At 36.6% G+C, this 26,476-nt stretch overlaps 1 protein-coding gene across 1 annotated transcript; it reads right to left on the minus strand.

The window, feature by feature from the left end:
- Positions 1-3,320: 3,320 nt before the first annotated feature.
- On the minus strand, positions 3,321-19,434 carry LOC123670460 (zinc finger matrin-type protein CG9776). The gene is made up of 17 exons (XM_045603953.1): positions 19,135-19,434; positions 17,445-17,625; positions 14,693-14,886; positions 14,380-14,510; positions 13,401-13,529; positions 12,532-12,632; positions 11,169-11,287; positions 9,765-9,863; positions 9,279-9,426; positions 8,197-8,314; positions 7,812-7,904; positions 6,971-7,155; positions 6,479-6,615; positions 5,513-5,725; positions 5,356-5,411; positions 4,198-4,554; positions 3,321-4,065 (listed from the first exon to the last, which is right to left on the minus strand). Exons 1-17 carry the CDS (start codon positions 19,432-19,434, stop codon positions 3,996-3,998), a joined length of 2,631 nt encoding a protein of 876 aa, XP_045459909.1. The 3' UTR covers positions 3,321-3,995.
- Between the last annotated feature and the right edge of the window lie 7,042 nt (positions 19,435-26,476).

Below are 26,476 nucleotides of genomic sequence, written 5' to 3' on the forward strand. Positions count from 1 at the left end.
TGCAGTTGACGTAGCGGGGCCATTTCCTGTAACGGAATCAGGAAACAAGTATTTTATGGTCGTCATGGACTACTTCACCAAATGGCCCGAAGTGTTCGCCATACCAAACCAAGAAGCTACAACAGTCGCTTCTAAGTTAGTCGAAGAAGTGATATGTCGCTTTGGCGTGCCTCTAGAAATCCATTCCGATCAGGGCAGGAACTTCGAATCGCAAGTATTTCAGGAAGTGTGCAGAATCTTGGGCATGCATAAGACGAGGACCACCGCGTACCATCCACAGTCTGATGGAATGGTTGAGAGATTTAACCAGACCCTTGAGAGGCATTTGGCGAAATTGGTAGACGACAAACAAAAAGATTGGGACCAGTATATACCACTCTTCCTTCTGTCGTACCGAACCGCCGAGCATGAGAGCATAAAAGCTACCCCGGCGTATGTCAATTACGGTAGAGAATTACGAATACCAGTAGACCTATTGACTGGAGGGGCACCGGAGGGACCAAATACCGTACAAGACTATGTCAGCGATTTAAGGGAAAAAATGCGCTATATACACGCCTTGGTTCGGGAAAATGGGTTACATTCAAGCGAGAACATGAAAACCAGATACGACCGGAAATCGAACACGAGCGGCTTCAAGGAAGGGTCACTGGTGTGGCTGCATAACCCAACCCGCCGGAAAGGGAAATCGCCAAAGTTGCAGACCAAGTGGGACGGTCCATACAAGGTGGTTACCCGACTGAATGATGTGACTTACAGGATTCAAAAGCAACCAAGAGGGACATTCAAAGTGGTACACATAGACCGTCTGGCGCGTTACCATGGCAGTAACAACGATGCTCGGGACGAGCATCTCTAAGAGGGGAGTAGTGTTAAGGACACACAAAGAAACTAGTGCCATCTAGCGGCAACCATTGAAACCACGCAAAGACAGAGACCGCATGAAACTCTCTACTCAATACTAGATGGCGTTAGAGGAACAACTGTGGAACTCTATAGAAGTATAGTCTCGAAAACCGGGTATATGCGCGAACTTTCCAGAATGGTCTGGGCCTCGTCTCGGCCGATATAAATAGCCGCAGCGAGGCGAGCGAGTACAGTTCAGTTTGAGCGATCTTCGAGGCGACTTCAAGAGTGAAAACTAGTGATCAAGAGTGGTACCAGCGAAACCTACGACATTGGCTACGACTGAGGACATTGGGAGTGCTTAGTGTTTGAACTTAGTGCTTAGTGTTTGAACCTAGTGCTTTGTGTTGGACCTAGTGCTAGTGAATAAAGTCTTGAAAAGAGTCAGCAGGTCTTTTTCTCCAAATCCTTCGAACCCTAACACGTAACAGTATTAAAGAAAATACTCACGTTGACAACTCTATAAACGTACGTATAGAGATCATAAAAACAGTAGGTTTGCTACGGCATCTGTTATACGAAGAGATTGACGACGTGTTGGCGCAACGGTCACAGCCTGCACTGGTTTGTGACTGTTGCGGGTTCGATCCCCGCACATGACAAGCGTTTGTATTGGCCATACAGATGTTCGCCGTGGCCTGAGTGTTTGTGCAGTCCTTGTGGGTCTCCCCACCGTGCCTCGGAGAGCTGTACTTATATCTACAAAAACTTCAAGTTTAGTGCCGCAAAAGCTTTGTGTAATATGTTTGCATACCCACAACATGATCGCCGTAATAAATTACTGACTTCACAGTAGTATAAACAATTAGAAATAAATAAATTGCAATTAGATCTAGAACGACTACAAACAAAACAATGAAAACAGAACGTTGCATCATTTTTTATACGTGCAGAGTGATTATTGAAAAAATTAAATTGAATTAGCGTTGTTTTGTCCGTTTTTTTTTCTTTTTTTTTTTTTTAATATTAAACTATACAATCACGACGAGCTTCGTAGTGCCATAATTTTTTTCGTGGGTATATCGTAAATCGATTTTAAATTTCCTTCTTTACAAAAAACTGATACTGACAGTAAAAACGAAGACATTTTTTTTTTTGATATATCTATCGTCTAACTAGACGTCTGCAATACCAGCTGCCAGCATCCCCTGATGTGGACACTCGACGTGTGAAGTGAGTTTCGTAAAGTGGTCGTTGCACTCTTCATTCTTTTTATGGCAAGAAGTCTAGCGGTCAAATAGTTTACCAGCCATGGCGTAACAATCATTTAGGTACATTCACACCCACGTCCACATAAACACATCCACGCATATAAATAATAATAATAATATTATGATTGATGTCGTTACGCAATGTTATTAAAGGTAACAGAGGAGTTATGGCACTCGGTATTAATATCTGGAAAGCCAGGTCTAGCATAAAGTTCTATTGACATAGAAACCATCGTACGATCTCTCCGAAGTATCATACTCTCTGGTAACCAGCTTTCGGATTATAGTTGAAAGATATATATATATATATATATATATATATATATATATATATATATATATATATATATACTTTAAAACCCCACCGTCGATTACTTTACGAATGAGGTCCTATCCCAACGTCACTTGGAGAGTAACGCCAAAATATCTGCTAAAAAGTACTGAACAGGGTCAGACGATGTTTTGGATTGGGACACTGATTTCTTCCAGATGTGGAATATTGTTTATAATTCTACTGTCATGTTGTTGCCATAACTACCTCTTAAGGACACTATTAATCTCATCACGTGGATACCCATTTTGCATCTCTAGTTCGTATTAGTAGGAACTGCCTAATTAAAATAAAATTCCCGAAAGAAACGGGACTGAAATTTGATTTGGTTCTTTCGGTACCGGAATTCCTCGGTAGAGCCTTAGTAATAATACTTGAATAATTACCACAGTTAAAAATAATACAAATATTGAATCCACAAATTGGTACTGATTATTAGAAGCTTTGACGTCATTAACATCATGGCGGCCGCGCGCATTAGCAATTATGTCTTACAGCTCCCACAAACTCCCGTAATCTTAAACAATTTTCAAAAATCCTTTAAGCAACACAACTCTTCGTTTTTCCTAGGTCAAATCTTAGATAATCTTAGATAAACTTAGGTTCGATTACAACTTTAATCGGCGTGTAAGAGCAACACACCTTAAGAATAGTTAAATTGGAGACATGCCTTACCACAGGATTAAAAAAAAAAGAAATTCAAAAGGAATAATTGATTTTTAATATTTAAACTCAAAAAAAGTAATGGACAAAAAAAAACGTATGCTAATTAATTACAATATTGTTGAAGCTTCGTTCGAAATTTAATGGTATTTTAACGATGAAAATTTATGAGTCCTGCTGGCAATTGACATTACCAAAATAAAAATATATTTGAATATTATGAATTTTAATTATTCTAACAAGTTTTTACTCTCCCGTGTTACCCAACCAACTATAAGTACTAATCCCACTAAACTACAATCTAAAGAAAAAACACAACAAACAAATAACCGATACTTCATAGTAGAAACTTTGGCGGAATAAAACTCAATGATATTCTTTATTGTTAAATCGGGAAAAGAGCTTATTAGTTGGAAACATATTAACAATCTATTGTCATACATCTTAAGTCATCGTCAAGTTTTTCATAACAAAATTATCAAAATAAAAATCGATTTAGATGCAATATAAAGCAAGATAAAATGTCGAGACTATGTACTAAATAGTATACGAAAATATACGACTACCCGCAGTAGAGCAAGCGTACCCAGTTACGCCCTAAACTTTCTTCTGTGCAGGAGAGAAGGCATTTGACCAGCATTAATACATATAAATATATATTTACATAGTATCTTAAGGACTGGCCGTAAGCCAGTACCTTCCAAGACCCTGAGCAAGCAAATAACTGAGCTAGTTTCAGTTGTCTCAGTTATGTAAAATATATTCCGTCTGTATTTCTTATACATGTAAAATTGTACCTGTCTGTATAATAATAATCTGTTTTATTATTGGTATTACTTTTTATAGATATTACAAAATTATGGATTTTCCTTGCTCGTCCTAGATTACATCCCAGCTCCTACATCATCAGCGTCTATCCCAAGCATGGCTAGGTCGTCTAACTCCTCTTTGTTTCTTGTACTGGCTGTTGTTGTCGTCGCCACCGACGCTGTTGTTGTCTGAGGAGAGGGCGCTGTTGTTGCCACTGTCGCATTCGTATTCTCCACTTGACCGAGAGATACGTTTGTATTGTTACTAGCAGCCTGATTGTTTCTCTTATCTGGGCCATTCTTTTGGTTCCGTCTATTTTTATTCTGCCTCTGCTTCTGTCCGGGAACTATTGGTACGTGCGTGTCGTATAGTTGTGGGTGCTGAAATAGTTGAGGGTTCATATCGAATCCCATCATCATGTGAGGGGGTGGTTGACCCAGAATACTGAGTTGGGGAAAGGAAGGCATAACACCCCCCAATCCGACGGGGAATCCTGGAGGTGGTAGGCCAGGTATACCCTGAAATAATTCTTGCTGGGCTGCCATTTCAGCCGTTTTCTCAGCAGATGGAAAGATAATGTCTAAAGCATCCTGGAAATCCTTGGGCAAGGTGGGTGGTGGTGCAGTGGTTGCTCTGAAATAAAATATATATATTTTTAATAAAATAATTAACGCTTGTTTATCACGTTTTAGATAATAACAATGTGATATGTTAATCAGTAACGTGACACTTGCAGGATAGGGGTCAGTCGAAATGTACAGGATATGCTAAGGTAATGAAAGTGGCTGTAGTATGGAGTTTAGAGGGTGTGTGTAGGCGAGGTATGCACTAGCATCGATTGTAGACAAGGCGGATAGAAGTATGTGTATTAGAAGCTATTAAGTACAGGTGTCAGAGGGTGCACTGTCACAAGGTAGTGGGAGTTAGCGGTGCGGGGTATTAGAGTGTGTTTGTTCATTAATATTTATCGCGGTGGCAAGGGTGCGGGTCGCTTACGGGAGGGGGATGCTAGGACATACGCAGCGACAGTAGAGTGTCAGAGGTTGTTAAATATTATTGTTTAGGATATATCAGTGAAGGGAATTTTGGTGTGGTGTAATTCGTAAGGGTCGTAATTTCAGGGGATGTCGGGCGTGTGTCAGGAAATGTGATATGCCAGAGCCAGTGCAGTGTCAATTTGAGGAGTGTCAAAGGATCCACGGTGTCGGAGGGTGTGAGACGATAGAATGTGCAGTATCAGTATGCGGAGTGTCGGAGGATGGGTGTAAAAGGTTGCGGAGTGTTAGCGGGTGTGTAGTGTCAGAGGGCGCGAAGTGTCAGTGGGAGCAAAGTGTGCTCAGTGTGTGGACAGAAGGTGCGGGTCGCCTGAGGGTGGGACGGAACAGAGGGAGCGGCGCGGGTCGTCAGGGGGGGCGGGGCGTGTGCCCGACTCACGGCGGCGGCGGCTGGGGCGCGAGGGGCGGGGCCTGGTGGGGCTGCTGGTGGGTCGTCTGAGGGTGGGACGGAACAGAGGGTGCGGCGCGGGTCGTCAGGAGGGGCGGGGCGTGTGCGCGACTCACGGCGGCGGCGGCTGGGGCGCGAGGGGCGGGGCCTGGTGGGGCGGGTGGGGCGCGAGGGGCGGGTGCGGCAGGAAGGCGCGCGGCAGCGGCAGCGCGGGCAGCAGCAGCTCCTGCTCGCGCTCCAGCTGCGCCTTCGCGATCTTCTGCTTGAACTCCGCCACCTGCACCGCACACATTACACTTGCACCGCGCCCTTGTCGCCGTTCAGCGAACACGTCGCACGTGTACATTTCGTTGTCTACTGTCTTATTCATTATAAGCTTTTTTGTATATATGTGTACATTAGAGAGAAAATTATAATTAATAATATTATTATTGTTTCGTTTGTTAACAGATAAAGGAAAATATATTACAGGATGGCTATTTATTATTTTGTAAAATAATTCCAATATATACAATACGTAACTTCACTCTCATACTACTCACGTCACTTGCGCACACACACACACAAACACAGCTCTTATATTCACTATCATTTATATTATCAAGTTAGACTATTAATTCAACAATGCTTAATGAAAAGCAAAAATAAAATCTAATATTGTTTCATGATTACAAAAAAAAACTAAATACATAATACACAAAATTTTATGTGTTTGCAACGCTCCTGTTGACATAGGCAATTTCCCAACCTAGTTGTATCATCATTTCAACCTATCATAGTCCATTGCTGGACATAAGCCTCCATAAGTTCGTGCTAAAAATGGCGTGATCTTATATGTTTTGTCCATAGTCACCACGCTGGGCAGGCGGGTTGGTGACCGCAGGGCTGGCTTTGTTGGACCGAAGACGCTGCTGTCCGTCTTCGGCCTGTATACTTAAAAGCCAGTAGTTGGATGGTTATCCCGCCATCGGAAGACTTTTTAAGTTCCAAGATGGTAGTGGAACTGTGTTATCCCTTCTATCGCCTCTTACGACACCCACAGGAAGAAAGGGGGTGGCGATATTCTTATTGCCATAGCCACACAGCGATACAACAATATCCATACAATTCTGACCTTTTTCTGTATTTCCACATCCATCTCCTCTCGCCTCTTCTTGTTTATCTCCTCGTCTTCTTTCTTCTTCTGGTCGTCCTTTTTTAGATCATCTAACTTCGAGTTCTTGCTTAAGTTTTTGTAAACGGGCATTTTACCTACATAGAGTATTATTATAAACGTTAGGATATACGATTGTTACTTGTTTCTTACTCTTTCATGTTGAAACTAAAGAACAAACAATAACAATTAAAACAATTTACTTTTTATTCTTCAAATTCCACAGGTAATAAATACTATTTATAATTATATTCTAGAGTTCTAGAGATTCTAGAGTAGTCAAACTATAAGCATATTATATTCTGAGGTAAATTGCTACATGTACTTAGAATTGTCTGTTGGCACTTCACTTGCAAAAACAAAACAGCACACTAAAACCATAAAGCATGAGATAAAGTAACCACTACAATAATCTATATTATTCAATTGCACAGTCGACAAGAGCTGACTTACCGATGAAGGGCATCTTGCGGATGTCCGGTTTCTTAGTCTCTTGGTGCGAGGGCTCCCTGCGCCTCTCCCCCCTGTCCTCCCGCTCTTCTCTCCGTTCCTCTCTCCTCTCCTCTCTCCTCCGCGCGTCCTCCCGCCTCTCCCTCTCTCTGTCCTCTCGAGCGCGAGACTCACGTCGCTCTTTCTCCCTGGAATATCATTTATAATATTAATCTATAGGTACGTTAAGCCATCGGTCCCGGTTGTTATCATGTACACCTGATAGCAATCGTTACTCATAGTAGGGAATATATCCGCAAACCCGCATTGGAGCAGCGTGGTGGATTAAGCTCTGATCCTTCTCCTACATGGGGAAAGAGGCCTATGCCCAGTAGTGGAATATTACAGGCTGAAGCGATAGGTACTGAAGGCTTTTTAGATAGGACCAGGTTTATACGAGCGTATAGTCCTCTTGATAAACAGAGAACACCACATGTAAGCAATATTGTGACGACGCGTTGGCGCAGCGGTCACAGTACTGACTGTTGCGCCGGCGTTCGCGGGTTCGAACTCTGCTCATGACAGATATTTGTATTGGCCATATTGATGTGTGTCGTGGTCTGGGCGTTTGTGCTTGTGTATTGTGTGTTTCCGGACCCCCGACACAGGAGGAAATCCGTGGGGGCGTTGAGTACTAAGCCTTTATTTATTATATATATCATTTCGCTATAATCTATAAGGTCGATATACTCAAAGTCGAGCTGCTCTACAATTTAAGTAAAATATTTCCTGCCCTACCACAATAAAATCTACTTTTTCTATACATACTGTAACCAATTACATGTAATTATATCTAATATCTCACCGTTCGCGACTTAATTCTCGCTGTTCGGAGCGTTCAGATCGCTGTCTCTCTGACCGTTCGGTTCGACCGCTCTGTAGCTTGTCTAGAGTGATTCTATGGGAGATCAGTTGTCATTAGTATACACATATTATAATTAGGAATATAAAAACGGATTGAAGAATGAAGGTCATGGTAAAAGAATTTGTGATAAAAGTTGATATTTAAATAAATTAAAATAAGTAGTAGCAATAAGTACAGGTGATAATTCTTTCCAATTTTTTATTTCGTATTGAATAAACATATTATGCATTTTTCATGGTTACCAAAAAATTCTAATATTCTGTTGAAACGAAGAAACTTAGCTTCGTAACTTTTTAAATTCTCTACATGTTAAAAAAAAGTTCACCTTGTCTTGATTTTATCAAGTAGTTTCCGGTCATTTTCGTTGAGGCGATCAACTTGTATTGAAGACATCCACTCAGTCAGCCTTTCATCAGAACCATACTTAGACTTGGATTTCTTACCTGAAATAAAAGAATTACGTCTCAGAAATTACTGAGATTGTATGCTTAGAGCGTTGTAATTAATTTTTAATACTAAAATTTAAATTAAATATACAGCGAATATCCCATTCAAATTTAGCTCTTAGCTGTGGGTTGTTATAATAATTAAGTAGTTGAAGTGAAGTCGTACACATAAGGTACAGGTGCAAATCAGGTGACGAATACCTGCAGGCAGACCAAGGAAGCTCTTCCGAGGACCAACCCAGGATTGTCCCGCAAACTTCGCGGTTATGGGAAAGCTCAGCTCCGACTACTGTTCGGGGCTCTTACCGGACATGCCTTGCTTAACAAACACTTACACAATTTAGGTGTTACAGACAGCCTCCTATGCAGAGTGTGCATGGAGGCAGAAGAAACGGCCTCACACATCCTGCTGGAATGCGGTAGTGGGGAGAACTACAGGGCACTACACCTCGGGACACCGAGGTCGCTCCAGGAAGTCGTCGGCAACGGGAAGGCTAGGCTTCCTTAAGGAGCTAGGCTGGCACGAATAGAGTCCACAGCCAGTCACGCAAAATAGGCGCACGAAGACGTCGAGTTGCGGAGAATGGCCCGTTAATCATCATAATCATCATCATCATCAGGTGACGAATACGTCGATATAGGACTATAGATGTAGGTCTAAAGATGTAAGTCCGAAGATGTAAGTTTGGAGACATATACGTATAGAGGTGTAAGTCTCGAGATGTTAGTCTAGAGGTGTCAATCTGGAGATGTAGGTTACTGTTATTAGTCGGTTTGGCATTTAACAGGATGTTAAAGAGACCACAGACAATATATACACACTCTTTATATTCTTGCGCGGCTAACTATCGGAGGAGGAGGATGTCACTCGACGTCTAATTAACGTCAGGAGTTGGTTTGGAGTTGTGATCAAATAAACGGGAGACCGGATGCTGTGGAGAATTAGACAATATATACTCACTTTTCTTCTTCTTTCGCGGCTCACTGTCTGAGGATGAGGAGGAAGTCGAGCGGCGGCGCTTTTTCTTCTTACGCGGTGATACGGCCCGTGTCGTGATTCCGTCTTCGCTAAATGTTATAGTACTGTTCGCGTATGAGGGCTTCTCCTCCTGTGAGAATTAGGAAGGGTTAGAGGTATTAAAACAATAGAATAAAAAGGCGTGTTCATATTAACCAGTTGAAGTAAGTTATTGTCAATCCCCAATCAATCAATCCAGCGGTTGTCAATTTTAAAAATTAAAAAGCATCCCCATTCGCATAAATAGCAGTCGATCACAGTGGAAAAAATAATGTGATCATTAACCCAAGCATGAGTACACCTTTGCCTTGTAATAGGACTGATGGGTAACTTTTTCAAAGCCAATAGACCATTGTGTCCCATAAATATTACTAGATAGTAGCTAGTAATATTTATGCGACACTATTTCAGTAGCTTTTCATTACTGACCTCCCTAACAACCGCCTTTTTACCACGCGCCTTTTCGAACGCCTTTTGACGATCCGACATCCAGTCTGTCTCCCAGTGCGGGTTCTGCTCGACGAAGTTCTGGAAACGATTAAATTATATTATAGTATTCATTTTAAATTATTTCTTTCATATGACAAACAAGCGTACGGCTCACTTGATTGTAAGCAATTACCATAGCTTATAGACGTCGACGCCGCGTTGGCGCAGAGGTCACAGCCATGGATTGTACCTGTTGCGCTGGCGGTTGCGGGTTCGATCCCCGCACGTGACAAACATTTGTATTGGCCATTCAGGTGTTTGCCGTGGTCTGGGTGTTTGTGCAGTCCTTGTGGGTCTCCCCACCGTGCCTCGGAGAGCACGTTAAGCCGTCGGTCCCGGTTGTTATCATGTACACCTGATAGCGATCGTTACTCGTAGTAGGGAATATATCCGCCAACCCGCAGTGGAGCAGCGTGGTGGATTAAGCTCTGATCCTTTAGTCAATTAATTGATACATTCATTTGGCAGCACTGTCGGACAATTCGTCAAGATGGCGAGAGAGTAACGCGATGCACGATTGACAGTTTGTGAAAAATCAAACCTAAAAAACTATTATAACCTACTGTTTACTCTCACACCTCTGCGCTGTGATGATGATGTGATGTTTGCTCACATCTCTGACGATAGAATAACTTACCTAATTTACTTTTTACCCCTTACGATTAGGAGGACCGTACGCTTGTTTTTTTTTTTTTTTTTTAAGTACATTAATAAATCTATACTAATATTAAACTGAAGAGTTTGTTTTACGAACTTGCTAAACTCAAAAACTACTTATCTAAGAAATTATTTTTGTGTTGGACAGTCCATTTACCGAGGAAGGCTATAGGTTGTATAATATTTAGTACGTTTTTTTCCTCAAAGTAAGTGTGTTAAACAAACTGTGTAACTTCTCATAGCCATAATATTTTTGTGATTTATCGATGATGTTTCTTCGAGTTATATAAATAAACTCGCTGATCTGGCAAACGTTATTTTGCCCTAAACGCTATTAAGAATAGGGATTGGTGGTAGAAAGGTGAAAATTTAGGATTGTATGTATTTTTCAATGATCAAATTATACTAAAATAAAAATAAAGAAAAATTACCAAAAAAATATAAAAAGAGAAATATTTTTGGGTAGGCCACCGTTATGGCTTAGAGATTTGAAACATAGTTTGTGACCGATTCTCAAACCTACCAAATATGCACAAAAATTTTCATAAGAACCGGTCAAGCAGATTCTGAGGGTTTTGGCTGCTAGCACTGTGAGAATTTCATAATGGAGAATTTTTAATATTAGAAGATAGTGGCGCGCGTGTAACCGCAGGGCACAGCTAGTAGGTATATATATAAAAGCCTCACGGTATAGTTCTTGGAGTGCACGATAGACTTGAGGTGTGCGGAGGCACAGTGCAGGTCTCCGATGAACTGGTCACACAGCTTGCAGTACCACGCTGTGGACGGCACGAAGAACTGCAGACCTAAGAGGAAACTTTTACATTAACTTACAATTTATTTTTTCTCCACCTAGATTATCAAATTTTCAACTTAATAAATCTGTAATCTGTCTGTGTAGATAGGGCACATCAGGAAATTTCCTGCTCAAAATGTGGAGCAGTCCGACTGGGGACCTCGATCTTACAGAAGATCACAGCAAAATATTGTTTTCAAGCAGTCTTGTGTTCCTGTGGTGAGTAAGGTGACCAGAGCTCGTTAGGAATAGGGATGGTAACGCGCTCGCGATGTTTCTAGTGTCGCAGACGTCTATGAGCTACGGTAAACGCTTACTATCAGGTGAGCCGTATGCTTGTTTGACGAGTTAGTTGTATATAAAAAACACATGTTTATTGGAAAATTTAACATTTTCTATAATAGTTTTATTACAAGCGCAAATATATGGCACTTAAGAACTTTGTAACTTACTGAATTCGTCTTAATTTGTCATTTTACATTGGATTTAATGGTGGATTCTACTACAAAACTATTATCAGGAGAAATTTATCAGAAAGACAAATAAATTCAATAGTGCCAATAACCAATCAAATTCCATTTTTTTTTATCCACTAAGTTACTCCTTTTTATAACAGCTATCTGCCAATGAAAGCCCCGTCAAAATCGGTCCAGTCGTTTCAGAGATTAGCCGAAACAAACAGACGGGCAAAAAATTAAAAAAATGTTATTTTAGTTTATGTATGTACCGTGTATACATCCATAAGCATTTAAAAAACGGTTATTTTAATATTACAAACAACTAACTCCAATTTTTTTTTCATTTGTATCGATTTCTATTTGCAAAAATGAATCTACAAGCTGTAACTTATCAATCGAGGATATATAGGTCCAAATGGCCTATTCCCTCCTGCGGTAAGTCTCAATTTATTTGCAGTTACATTGTCCACAAGTGGTGACACGGGGTGTGGGGCGTATATGGTGCGTAGGGTGTGTAGGGTGTATAGGATATGTAGGACGAGTAGGGCGTGTAGAATGTGTAGGGCATATGTAGGGCGAGTAGGGCGTGTAGGGTTTGTAGGGCATGTGGGATATGTAAGGCGTATAGGTTGTGAAGGGTGTGAAGGGTGTGTAGGGTGTGTAGGGTGTGTAGGGTGAGTAGGGTGAGTAGGGCGTGTAGGGCGTGTAGGGTGAGTAGGGCGTGTAGGGTGCGTAGGGCGTGTAGGGTGCGTAGGGCGTGTAGGGTGCGTAGGGCGTATAGAGCGCGCTCGCTTACCCCGGATGGGCGTGCGCTTGGCGGGCGCGTTGGGCAGGCTGGGGAAGCCCTCGTGGCCCGCCAGCGCGTGCCACGGCGCCTCCAGGTGCGCCGCCGCCGCCCTGCAACACGGCGCCCCCGGGGGGGTCGGTTCACTCTGGTGTGGAACTAGGTCGGCGAACAAGCGTCCGACTCACCGGATGGTAAGCGATTGTCGCAGCCTACATAGTGCCGTAACCTAACAACCGCTCTGGTGTAGTGGTGCGAGTAGTCGCCTAAAACACTGACAGTTTGCGGGTTCGACTGACACGATTCAGCCTGTAACATCCTGCTGCTGGACATAGGCTTCTGACTCCATGCATGAGAAGGATTGGAGCTTAATCCACCACTCTGCTCCACTGCGGGTCGACGGATATATTCTTAGTAGGAGTAACGATCGCTATCAGATATTTATAATAACAGACGGCACGATGAAGAGGACAAGGACAGACATCCAAACCGGATAGAAATATTTTAGTAAAAGATCCAAACCTAAGTCAATCTTCACTGAGCTCATAATAGAATGAAATATACTTTATAATAAATTTAGTAGATAAGATAATATATTAAAAATGGATTACCTAAAAAAATCCTGGAATGACATTTTATTATTTTTTAAAAAAATATTTAATCATAGTATTTAATTTTTGTTTTTTTAATTGAAATTTGCATACTGATAATAATCAGCTCGCTGAAGATCGACTTAGGTTCGGATATTTGATCATTTGTACAAATACAAACATCCATCCCAAGCGGGAATTGAACCCACAATCCGTCAGTGTTTTAGGCTACTAGCATCACTACACCAGAGTGGTTGTCGTCTATTGCAAGCGCATATTGTCAATACTGACTTGTGATGGGCAGGCGAGTGCAGATGGTTCAGATATTCCTTAGCTGTGGGTGGAAACTCGTTGCAAACTCGACACCAGTGCATCTCGGGGTCGTAGTACACATAGTTGAACTTGTTACTCGACGGGGACCTACAACGTACGAAACACTCATACATATAACATTAACATTATTTTTAATTACATTTCAATTATAATAACAATAAAAATAAAAAACGTACGCAAATTCATACAACGTATTAAGAAAACCGAATATGGATTTAAATTTAAAAGCTTTTCAAAAATAAACTCACTCTCAATTCTATGAAAAATAATCGATTGAGCTGAAAATGCAGCGATTGTTATAGTTGAGGTTGCTGATTATTTTATTATTATTATATTTTTTGGTACCTTAACTTTTATTATGATATTTTTTTGACGTTTGTTGTTTTTTTTTTTTTTATATTTTATATCACCTTATGGCGAAATAATTATTTTCTTTTCATTTAATTAATGTTTAAAAAAAAACTATCAAATATATAATATATTCGATTCGATTTAAAACCGTATCGCGCTGTAACTCGGTAATAAAACCACAGAAAACATTGCCTTATCTGTTTATTTATATTCATTTATTGACAAAATATTTGTACTACATGTCTTACAAATCTGCGAAGCTTAAAAACAATAAGTACATAGTAAAATAAATCCAGCAATTATTATCATCAAAGCGATAAACTATAATATCAATTTCACAAAACAATTGCAAATAAATGAATTCCGGCAATACGCTTCCAGTGTTAATATCCTTAGCACCTTCTTGAGAAACCTTCATCGTTGAAGCTTAAGCTCTTGCGTATAAAATGCACTCCTGTTTGATGTAATAATTCCACCAGAAAAATATCAAGAAAATCAAGAAGGAGAAAAATATTTATTATATACACTAAGTAATAATAATAGTCAATCAAGCGATCAAAAAAAAAAAAGAACCAAAGCAACGAACCTTGATTTACGCTTGGAACCTTTTTCATCCGAGTCGTCCGTTTCGATTAACTCCTGAGCATCCTCTCCTATAATACCATTCAACATATCGACGACGTTGTTGATCGTCTTCAGTTTGTTCTGTATCTCCAACTATGCAATGCAAGTAACATATTAGCCTTCGTACCCTAATTTTTTGTACACAGTTACGTACAAGCATATAAATAAGCCATCGCTTTCACAACTAAAAATTTGTCAGCTAGCATAATTATATAATAAAATTAATATATAGTAAAATATTATGCACGATATAGTCCAGCTTAATATAGTCAAACCTGCAACTTAGTGTTCTCTTTAAGGAATCTTTTGGTGTCGGGGCTCGGTGATCTTTTAGAGTCCCCTCGGAGTTCATTGCGTTGGTCCTTCAATGTTTCCAGTTCTTTCTTAAGTATGCCCGCTTTCTTTATATAATCTTCGCGTTGTTTCGACAATGCTGCTTTCTGATGACGCATTTCGGATTCTATTGCCGCTATGATAAAAAGCATATGGTTATTATATTTATATTTTTGAAACAAATGCAATATTACTTAACTTCTTCTTCTTAAAAGACTATGGCTCCATTAGCTTTTCGCCGATGATTTTGCCAATGACAAGTGCTGAAAGTGTATTAAAGGCCGAACTCCGGAGACAGGGTCCGTTAACATTACTTAACACAATATCTATTACATGAAACTTTAAAGATAAAAATGTTATCATTAAGTAATATTGCACTTGGTACAGCAAAAAAATTTTGTATTTTTGAAAATAAATAAAAGTAAATAAAATTGTCCTGGACTGAGTCAATTATGAAGATTATCTATAGAATTTTAACTGCACATGCAGAATGTTGCAAACATTACAAGTCAGCATTATGTAAATACCTGAAAAAAAATTGAATGAGATACAAGCCCACCATAAATCTATTGAACAACAATGAAATATAGCTGTATCCATATTGCATTCATGCACAAATTCTGTGAGCCAACTTACTTTAAATCAAAAAGATCAAATTAAAAATTATTCGAGTAGGCTTAACTATAGTTAAAAGTGAAGCTACTGGTGGTAGTTTTACCTTTAACTATATTCAGAATGTAGATTCTGCAGACAAAAGTTGACAAGAAATAGCAGTTATAAAAAAAAATGTGCTTAATTATAAGCTTTTTTTCAGGTTGATTAAAATTGTAATAGAACCTACAGTTTCAACTTCCTAATGTACAAAAACAAATTTTTACTGTCTTTCATTATTTGTACCACTGTAACCTTTGCTCATCACACGGAATGTGAGTTTCTATTAAAACATTTAAACTTATCTGATATTAAGTTCAGTTATTATAATGTTGGAACAAAGATTAAAAGGACAAGAACAGAGGACACTTTGGATTTAGAATGATGTCACACAGTTAACAAATCATTGCCATCCAAACTAAACATGTATACAAAATTTTAGCTCAATCAATCAAATATATATATATGCTTCAAACTTGAGTTGTAAGATTCCATGCTCACAACATACGTTGCAAGTTAAATCATTACAGCCTATACAGTCCACTGCGGGACATAGGCCTCCACAAGTTTACGCCAAAAATAACGTGAACTCATGTGTTTTGCCCATAGTCACCACGCTGGGCAGGCGGGTTGGTGACCGCAGTACTGGATTTGTCGCACCGAAGACGCTGCTGCCCATCTTCGGCCTGTATATTTCAAAGCCAGCAGTTGGATGGTTATCCCGCCATCGGTCGGCTTTTTAAGTTCCAAGGTGGTAGCGGAACTGTGTTATCCCTTAGTCGCCTCTTACGACACCCACGGGAAGAGAAGGGGTGGCCATATTCTTTAGTACCGTAGCCACACAGTACAAGTGTGTGCAAGTTAAATAAAAGACATCCTCGAGCACAGCCTCAGGATGGCGATTCACCACAGGGATGCCGCCGTCATTGAGGGTGTGCTCGAAATGTTAAAATTGTAGCACACCTTACTTGTAGGAATAAATTGTATAAGGAAAAAACTTAGGAGTAAGAAAAAAAAAAAAAAAAAAAAAAAAAAAAATACTAATAATAACATAGGTTAAGTGTATATTGTAAGTAGGCCAAGTAGGCCATAAGTGTACATATACGTTAGCTAGACAATAAGTGTACATATATTATAGATAGCAAGTAAGTGTATATATAAACATAGATAATAATAATTATTATAATAGTGACAACAATAATTAAAGTAAGGCGTAATATAATTCTATGTCTTTTTGCATGTAAGATATCAATTAAGTTTAGCATAATTTTGGTCGGTGGACTCACGTCTGCATTAGGGATACTAAGATAGAATAATTAGGTCTCTTAGTGTAAGCTGCAGTAGTGTAACAAGTAAACGATCAGTAATAAAACTAAAAATCGGAATAACAAAAGCATGGGCACTTTAAGCCTGTGGACATAACTTTATTTAAAAAAAAAAAAAAAAAAAAATAAAAGATTTAAAAAAAGAAAAATTATCTAATGGGTCATTAGATACCTGAAATAAACCATAATAATTAATAACAAAGTCAACTCAAATAAGTTTATGCTTATATAGCCGTAACTGACCATCATCTAATCATTTGTCAACTAAATTCAGTATTAATTTTGATTTAACAAATAAGTGTTATCAATGTAAGTCAGCCCACATTTAAAAGCTATAAATACTTTTGTATGCCATGCAATATACTTTATATTTTAATGCAGTCACATATTAAATAAATCATTACCGTTTCAACAAATGATTTTAACTATTTACAAGTCTTGATAGTCATATTTAACTTGTAAAATAATACCCGCAGAATTATATTATAAGATCTCAAATATAAAGTTAATTAAAGAATGATTTATTAATTAATTTAGCCTGTAACATCCCAAAGGGCCATAGGCCTCTTTTTTCACAAATAAACAAAGTATTTAGGAATACAATCATATTTTGAAATATAAAAGCATATGATATTATATTAATAATAGTGCATAATAATTACGCCTCTAAAAAAATTACCTGAAAAATTGAAGTAAATTGCATTGATTCATTTATTACCTTCTTTTTTAATCTGATCCTCAATGTTATAGACTGGAGGGGCGGGCGCAGGTGGTAATGACATTTGATTCCAGGATGACATTTCTGGAGGATGGGGTGCCGCTGGCATCGAATTTACAGATGGGAAATCATCATATATTCCAGAATATGAGGACTGGTAGTTGCTGCCGTAGTTATTTCCCTGTGATCAATTATAAAAAATTTAGTGTTTGTTTATATACAAATACCTTTAATACAATTACATCTTATATATAAAAAAAACTTTTATTTTATTAACATCAGATAGAAAAATAAGAGAACACATTATAATGTTATATATTATTAATTAAGAAACTGGTAAATTACTTCATTGTGTACTAGTTACACTAGCCATTGTAGAATATTGTTTGCCTACAATATACTAATTTATAAGGTGAATTGAAATCAGTGTGTAGGTATTTTTTTTTTTATGTCACTAGGTCGGCAAACAAGCGTACGGCTCACCTGATGGTAAGCGATTACCGTAGCTGATAGACACGCCTGCAACACCAGAAGCATCGCAAGCGCGTTACCGACCCAATCCCTAATTCCCTCAGGAGCTCTGGTCACCTCACTCACCAACAGAAACACAATACTGCTTGAAAACAGTATTATTTTGCTGTGATCTTCTGTAAGGTCGAGGTACTACCCCAGTCGGGCTGCTCTATATTTTGGGCAGGAGATTCCTGCTGTGCCCTACCTCAGTTAGTGCAGTGTATCAGATTGATGTTAGAGTCTAGTTAATCAGTGTGATAATCGCACATACCGACACAAATACAAAGTTTTGGTTTTTATCTTTATCACAAACTAGTTCACGACATTCATAATAAAGTAAACAAAAATTCATATAATAATAGCTATATATAATTTTATTATAACTTAACTAAAAATCGTTATAAAGTAATAGTTTAATTTCTTAACAATATAACAAGATTAAATATAAGCTTCCAGAATCCACAGATGTGAAAACTCTCTTATATGTTATGCCATGATTTGTATGATGACAGTAACACTATAAGCATGTTACTTCTAAAAATAATGCTTTCAGTTTTTTGAAGTACAACTTTTGATGCTTGGCTTGGGGAGTAAGCTGGTGAATACGTGACAAGACCATTACCAAGCATCGACTGAGGCGAACAGAAGTTGAGATGGAGATATAAGTTAAATGGAGCTTAAGAGGTTTAACTTCAGTGGTGTGGTCTAAAGTACACTCGTATTTTTTATAAAACTAAGTTGTTAAAAACAAGCATACAGCTCACCAGATAGTAAGCGATTACCATAGCTTATAGACGCCTGCAACACCAGAAGCATGCAAGCGCGTTGCCAACCTTACTCGCTAACCTTACTCGCTACAGTAAAACAACACTGCTTGAAAGCAGTATTATTTAGCTGTGAACTTCTCTAAGGTCTACTCAAATCAAAAACCACAAAAACTCAGTCGGGCTGCTCCAGATTTTGAGCAAGATATTTCCAGCTATGCCCTACCTCAAGTTAAAAGTTACCTCAGTATATTGCTTTCAGAAAAATCCTTACAATACTCTTATGTTACGGACATCCAGTCATTCCACAAATTTATTAAATTTATATCACACGTCTCAAAATTATGTTTCACTATATTAAAATTATATTCATTAATGGTAAATGGAAATACAACTACAAATAAGAACCATACTTCTTGCGAAAACGTCGGGGGCGGAGGGCCGGTGTACCCGCCGTCTTGCGTTTGATTATCCCACAATTCGCTCGGTTCCGGCAACTTAGAAATCTCACTTAGAATATTCTCATCCAGGAGATCTTTATCGATCTTCCTTGGTGTACGACTTCTTCGTTTATCGTGATCTCTAGGAGGGCTGCGGCTTCGCTTTCTTGAACGCGAGCGGCGTTTCTCATAGTGATAGTCATTTCTACCCCAATCGCGATCTCTATCCCGCTCGCGACCGTAAAAAGTCTTACGCGAATATTCACGTGACATCTTTATAAACTAATTCCTTGATTTAAATGATTTGAATCACTGAATAAAAACATAAGATGGATTCCAAATTGATTCCAAAACACAAATTCCACGCTAAGATGTGACTTTGACAAGAACTGTTTACTATAGAATAGACAAGACCACAGATTTCTACTCTATTTTATTACATTGAGATAAGAAGTATTTAACACAAAGTTCAAACTTCAAATTTCAAAGACAATAACAGCATGACAGCCAATTTTCTGCGAGTTTATAAGTTTTGGTAATCTTACTGTTGAAATCCTTTGTTTTATAATGGCATTTCAAAATTTAACCTTTTACATTAACACAATAGAAACGAATAAAAAACCGTTGAAGCACTATACTAAAATACCACTTTTTATTTCACGTAAAGTAGTTCTTGAGATATTTAATTTACCTAGTCATGACAATAAAAATTCTGATACATTAAATTTATGTGTTTGTTTATTGTGACGCGTTTTCATTTCATCAAGTTTCAAATCACAAAGATTCTAGTTTCACTTCACGCGCAAAAATATTTTTGACCGACTTCCGATAAAAATAACTTCAAAAATAAATAAAAATTAAATTATCACACAGTAAAATACTAGTCTCACGTAGAATGGAGAACACATATAGAAGATTAAACGCCATGGTCGAGATAACAATCGCGATTGAATTTTCACGGTCGTATAGGTAACCAATAGAAACAAACAGCATATTTCCTTATTCCTATTAACTCAAAAATTACTAACAAATGAGGTTATATCCGATATCATAGAGTTCAATTTTAAAAAACAAATCTTATTTTTGTAGTATATTATAAATACGAAAGATTGTGAGGATAGATTAATGTATATTTGTTACTTTTAGCGTAAATTGTCTGTTGTACCAGTTATAGATAACGCGATAACGATTATACAAATGGCGGTACCCAACGGATATAACATTTTAATATATTATTCTTTTTTAACCGACTTCCAAAAAAGGAGGAGGTTCTCAATTCGACTGTATTTTTTTTAATGTATGTTACATCAGAACTTTTGACCGTGTGGACCGATTTCAACAAATTTTTTTTAATCGAAAGGTGGTGTGTGTCAGTTGGTCCCATTTAAATTTATTTGAGATCTAACAACTACTTTTCGAGTTATATCTAATAATGCGTTTTTACTTGACGCTTTTTTCGTCGACCTACGTTGTATTATACCGCATAACTTTCTATTGGATGTACCGATTTTGATAATTCTTTTTTTGTTGGAAAGGGGATATCCCTAGTTTGGTACCATGATAAGGAAACCAGGATTTGATGATAGGGTCCCAGAGAAATCAAGGGAAACTCTCGAAAATCCGAAATAACTTTTTACTGGGTGTACCGATTTTGATAATTTTTGATTTAATCGAAAGCTGATGTTTATCATGTGGTCGCATTTTACCGAGATCTGATTACTACTTTTTGAGTACTTTGATAACGCGTAGTCACTTGACTATTTTTTCGTCGATCTACGTTGTATTACTCGTCGATGTAATTGAAGTCGGTTTTTTTTCGTTTGCGAGCAAACACAATTATGTGTTCAAGTGTTCGTAGTGACCGTGAAAGATAAAAAACTAATATTGAAATATTTTTGTTTTCTGAACCATAAGACCAGATTTTAAGAGTTACTGTAAAGTTTAGAGAGTTGGGATAATGAATGAACGCATAGCTTTATTGACTTTATTAAACATCCTCATGTTCCTATATAGCTTATAATCCCATTCATTTCTTTTCCGCTTAGCGTACCTATTTACCCTACGCCCAAAAGGGCATTGGCTTGAAGCGGCATTCTGAGAGGGGCGGCGCAAGCCGATTTTTTCCCGAAAACTCACATCTCCAATAGGTACATACGCTACCTTTGTCCCTTAATTTATAGGGCAGCAAACTTATTGGCCCGGGGCGCTGAATTTTGAAATACGCAACTGGATTAATAAATATTATTTAGCAAAAAATAATTAAATCAACTATTTTCAATTTTCGATACTATCTCCCACTCCTGTAGCAATTTTTATCAGGCGTTATTATTAATTTGCTAAAAATTAGTAAACGGAGTAAAGCAGAAAATATTAAAATAATATCTTAAAACATTCAAGTTATTAAATTAACTTAATACTTTTATCATGTGGTGTTCTAAATACACAGTTAGACATAGTTATTTATTGTAGTTGTATATTATGGAAGTATTTTACAGCAAAAACATCACTATAACTCCATTGTCTGATAAACGATTGTTTAATTAATCTTTAACGTCGAAAGAGATTCCGTCAACATCCGATATACCGTATAGCAACATGCAGGAGACCGATAAGACTTTATCGTGACCTTCGCCTTATATGGAAACCGTGTGGCTTCCGCTTCTTCTGAAGAGATTTGGATGAGAAACGGCATTTTAACAGTGACCTTCGAATATTCGAAAATGCCACTGCACTTTTATTTTTGTTTAGAACAATGTTTTCATGTTTCTTAAAAATACACGTTTTGAATGACACAAAGATATAATAATATAATCTTTTAATATTTGTTCGTCTGTTAACGTTATTCTCAAACTTATCAGATTAAAATAAAATTCTCTTAATAATAAAATCGTATTCTAAGGAAGATTATAAAGATAGTTAAATATATAGTAGTCATTGTTTACTTTTTAACAAAAAAATAAAAAAAAATTTAAGTACTACTTAATAGGTTAGGGAAAGAATTTATATAACATGTTAACAGTTTGGTAGGACTATAACTGTGTTTGCTCGTAAATGAAAAAAAAACGACTTCAATTACATCGACAAGTAATACAACGTAAGTAGACGAAAAAAATTAACAAACGCACTAGTCGTCACCACGATTTTCGAGGGTTTCCCTCGATTTCTCTGGGATTCCATCATCAGATCCTGGTTTTCTTATCATGTACCACACTTGGGATATCTTCTTATCTCCAACAAAAAAGAATTATCAAAATCGGTTCATAAACGATGAAGTTATCCCCGAACATATATAAAAATAAATAAATATATATACGGTCGAATTAAGTAACCTCCTCCTTTTTTGAAGTCGGTTAAAAATACAGCTTTAAATCGAAATTTCCATAAAATTAAATTAACTGCAAAGTGCTGCACAAAGTGTAAAATCCAATTTGTGTTCGATATATAACTATTGCAGTGATTTTTCTCAGCTAAGAAATAGAAGTAGCCTTAAAATCTGTAACAATTGTTCAACGGTGGACATTGTGCAATAAATAAGAAACATTATGACAGATACAGATTTCTTCGGAGATTAACAATGAACATGAGGATGAAAGGATGAAAAATAATAACTATTTATTTTTCCGTCAAAAAATGTAATTCATAATTTTACAATAATTTGTATCATTGATTATCAAATAAAAATATATTATGTTACAATGATCTATCAAGACATTTCGAGAATTCAAATATTTTGGCTGTTAGTGAATTCAATCCAGTTAGGTTTATGGAGTAAGAATGAAACTAAATTCGAATTTTCTAAGATTTATATCAAAAAATGTCCAAATAACGTAGGAAAAAGTGTATAGAGTATTAAACACCTTAAATCTATTCTTAGGTGCACAAGGCCTTTGTCAAGTAGTGTGGAAAGTATATAGGCTGATTCAATAACTAATTCATGCTATTTTACGTAAAATAACAAAATAACGATTCGTCCATAGGAATGAGAAAAGGATATTTGATCCTGTTATAATGCGCCCTATAAAATTATTTGAGGTACCATTCAGGTTTTATAATAATCGTCTTGTGGCGACATCTATCGCGCGACTACAAATTACGTTACTAGAGAAAAACTGACGTATGCTACATCGCGCTATCAAAGTTTTCAGAGCTATTGAGTATATATACAAGAACCCGATAGCAACCATTGGGGCCAGTAGCCCATCAGACACAACTCCCGCCTGGTTGCAGGATCCTCCCGCTGCGATGGCGGACGTGATTCTTCACACCACGTTCCTCTCGCTACCAAAGTCTCATAAAACCATAAATTTTGATTGACTGACTGACTGACTTCAAAATAGACGGAGAATCGGGATTGTTTGTACGAATTTTTAATTAGCCCTTAAATGATTATTCTGCAGTCAGGTTTTACCAATGTAGTATTAGGAAAATAAAATACCAAAAACAATAATTATGTTACGTACGTAATCTAATGCTAAAAACTTTTTAATACAATTGGGCAAGAAAAACAAGTTTCTAAACTGTTGCAAAAACACGGAAAAATCTCAAATGCTCAAGAAACAATGTTTTCGTATTGTAATAATTACTTTATAGAAATTATTTACCATAGGCTCACAATCGTGATGTTAAAATTTCACAACAGTTTTCATTTTGCAAGAAAATATTTAATCGATTCAAAAGACTAATTTGTACAGGAACGGCAGATTGGAATTGACAAATAAAATTTGAAATGTCGTAACAGTCAAAAGCATTAGTTAAACGAACTGTATCGCGATTTCAGCATCCTAATCGGCGTTGAACATTTTCTTACCTTCAACTTTGTATACATTGCTGTTTTACAGTCTTCGAGGAAGTTAGTCGAGACGGGTCGTTGCACCTCTATGGCGGGGAAGTAAAACTACTGCGTCGGCTGAAGCGCTGCCATTGTCGCGTGGTTGTACACCACGCATGCGCGAATAGTTTGTGCGGCGCGAAAAACATCGTGCGTTCAAGAATATTATTTAATAACATTACATACGAACAATAATTTGAAAATAGTGATTGTGTCTAACTTTAAAATAAAATATTATAATGAAGTACAAGGTATGTTTAATTAATTATCTAGGTATTTTATTAATTATATTTAATAATAAATAACTTATGTAGGTATTTACGAAAACATTAATGCGTACAAATGTAAATGTATCACAAAATAATATTGAATAAACAAACACAACAATAACGAAATTTTATTAAATAGTATTTTTGTCTAAATATGAAAAACTAATACTTTTTTAATGTGTAAACTACTTCAGAAAAAATATAATAAAAAATATTTTTTGATTTTCACAAATTAGTAGGTAGGTAGGCTGTTCCATAATAAATTATCGTAATTATTAAAGAGATCCGCAGAACCTTGGCGGTACATCTGCAAGTACTTTAAATTATATTCAAATATAATAAAGTACCTACAGAATATATTTATTCTTCAACATTTAGTTTCTTTGACATTTTGTCCTTAGATTTAAGCGATAAAAAAGTACTTTAAAAAGATGAGAGAGAATTTAAGCAATTTGTAAACACACTCAAATGTATACATACCTAATCATATAAATAATCATAGCTACCATCTTCCTATTTAATAGAAAACAAGTATTTAAAAGTATAAAAATAATAAGTGTGTGTCATACTTTCTACGTAAGATATTTTAAAAAGGGTGTCTTAAAACGAAATAAAACTATAAAAGATAAGTGTTTTATGCAAGTGATGATAAAGGTGTTGATTTTATTAAATTAAAATCCTAATTCAAATAAAAACATAATTTAGATGAAATATTTTTTTAAATAAAAATCGTTATGTAATATTTCCTTATACAATAATTATATAACAATATAAAAAATTAACGGCAATAATATTATAATTGACGTTAAACGTAAAAAACATTTTATTATATATTTTATTTTTTATTGAACGTTTACAAAAAATTTAGTTAGAAAATTAAATGGCAATCAGACAAAAAAATATAAATGCTTCCTTCTTTAAGGTTTAAATTAAAAAAAAAAAAAAAACTGCCCCTAATAGTATTTAATATTACTTCACTCTCTCTGTTTATTTTACTTTTTTATTCGTATTTGTATCGAATTAGTAATAATTTTTAAAATTGTCACCATAAACAAACTCAACTGATTTAGTACTAAAACGTGAATAAAATGAGTACTTAAATAATAGCTTTTAATAGCAATAGTATCTATGTATAACATATAGGGCCTTTTCACCCCTTGTAGATAACGCTATTTGACGAATGACGGTATCAAACAAATTTTTTTTATATATTATTCTTCAGCATCGAATTCCACTATATTTACGAAATATTTCTATTCTCAAATATTTGAATATTAATGAAAAGTTGTTATTTCTAAATTGAAGTAAGACAGGTCCTAATGGCCTATTCTACCTACTGCTGTTAAAGTATTTTAGTAACTTATTTACAGGATAAAATTTATCTACAAACGGACTCTAAAAGTTGTAGTTTATTAGTTGAGGAGTAAAAGCCTATAAAGAACAGTTTTACATATGGCTGATAAATCCGATTGGGAACTAATGTACTAGATTAATTTTTTTCGCAACTGGAGAAACAGGGCCAGTTGGACATAAAATATGTGCTGTGTGAATCCGTATTTGGTTTCGTAGTTGTTTATATATTAATAAAATTATAAGTATGAAAAACTGTAAATTCACCAAAGAAATAAAAAAATGCAAATAAATTAGGATGAGTTCAAATAATAAACTGAATGCGATTACGGCCTAAACATTTTTTTATTTATTTTTTTGTTCTTTGTTTATTGTTTTTTTTTTTCAGTGCAAATAATTTATTCATGTCATTGAAACAAATACAGTAACATCTTTAACCCACTTAAAATGTGAGCAATTAATTACTATTCTTTATAACAAAACGAATTTCCCGTTAACATTTATGAAAATAAAACTGAAACGGTAAAATATTTTGAAGCAGATATTTGCTGCGGCTTTATCTGCGTTCACGGTTATTTTTTATAGCAAAATGTTCTTACCCTTTCGAATACTGTATCTTCCTATTTTTTACCGCCTTCATAAAAGGAAATAGATTAAGTATTTGCTTGTAATTATTATTATGTTTGTTAATTAACAGTGTCAGAGACATTTCTGAAACGATAGTCTTTGGGATTTGAAAAAATAATCCTTCAAGGGATAAAAAACTATGGATATATTTTTTCCCCTTAAATTTTATTTGTTTTTAATTAGTTTTAATTTTTTTTTATGTTCGCGATGCTTATGAATTACTCAATTAGAAGGTAACAAA

The sequence above is a fragment of the Melitaea cinxia genome, chromosome 4, assembly GCF_905220565.1.
Source record: "Melitaea cinxia chromosome 4, ilMelCinx1.1, whole genome shotgun sequence".
Taxonomy (NCBI): domain Eukaryota; kingdom Metazoa; phylum Arthropoda; class Insecta; order Lepidoptera; family Nymphalidae; genus Melitaea; species Melitaea cinxia.